Genomic DNA, 847 nt, shown 5'->3' with positions numbered 1-847 from the left:
GGGTTTGCTTTCAGAAAGGCCTTTCTGAGGCAGGACTGTCTCACCAGGTCAGGCCAACTTCCTTCCCAGGGTCAGAACTCCTCCCTGGCTCCCCTGCAGGTCCAGCCCGAGGTTGCTGTTAGGCCAGAGGTGCGGGGCCCATCTAGGGAGCAGGTGGGAATGGAGACTGGCCAGGTCAGGTCCCTGGGCTCTCAGCAGTTCTGTCCAAAAGTTAGCACTAGAGGAGCGGGGCAGCCTGAGTGTCTGACCATGTCCACTTGGAGACAATCCCAGTGAGATACAAGGGTTGTGGCCGCAGGCTGAGGGGACGCCTGGCCTAGCATCAGGGCTGTTGTCCAGCAGGTCTCTGAGGGCCTGTCTGCCCCTATCATCCCCCATTTCCCTAGAGCTACAGCCCTCACTGTCCCCATGGGGAAGGGGGAAAGGCATAGAGACAGTGGAGGCTGTGGCCCTAGGAGAATGGGGGAGAAGACGGGCAGGGCCCCGTTCTGGCCATCTCACGGTCAGGCCAGGGAGGCAGCAGGGCTTGTGGCTAAAGACCCTGGGTCTGGCGCTGGGAAGGTAGCTGGGGCCATGTAAGAGGAGCCGAGCCAGGAGCCCATCCATCAGGGATCATAGGATGGAGAGACAGAGGATCCCGGGGGAGGTAGGGTGGGAGGGAGCTGATGAGCGGTGCCACTTCTGAAACGCAGGGTGTGTGGCTGGGGTGCAGGGAGAGGCCGGTGGATGCTGGGAGTCAGAACCTGCAAGGTCCTTGGGGCTGTCAAGTGGGATGGGCCCCTGGTACACCAGGAGTACACCGGGCAGGTCTCAGGGCAGGCTCCCTTGACCCTGGTGGTGTGATGTG

General features: G+C 61.9%; 1 protein-coding gene across 1 annotated transcript in view; it reads left to right on the top strand.

Annotated features, from left to right (window-relative positions):
- Nucleotides 1–847, top strand: part of LOC105539088 (TBC1 domain family member 3B-like) — a 23578-nt gene that overhangs the window by 9739 nt on the left and 12992 nt on the right. The window contains 1 exon segment of the mRNA XM_011979208.1: nucleotides 100–272. Coding sequence (XP_011834598.1) covers nucleotides 100–272 — 173 coding nt within the window.

This window comes from Mandrillus leucophaeus, unplaced genomic scaffold, assembly GCF_000951045.1.
Source record: "Mandrillus leucophaeus isolate KB7577 unplaced genomic scaffold, Mleu.le_1.0 Scaffold1038, whole genome shotgun sequence".
NCBI lineage: Eukaryota > Metazoa > Chordata > Mammalia > Primates > Cercopithecidae > Mandrillus > Mandrillus leucophaeus.
This window is presented reverse-complemented; position numbering and strand designations above follow the sequence as displayed.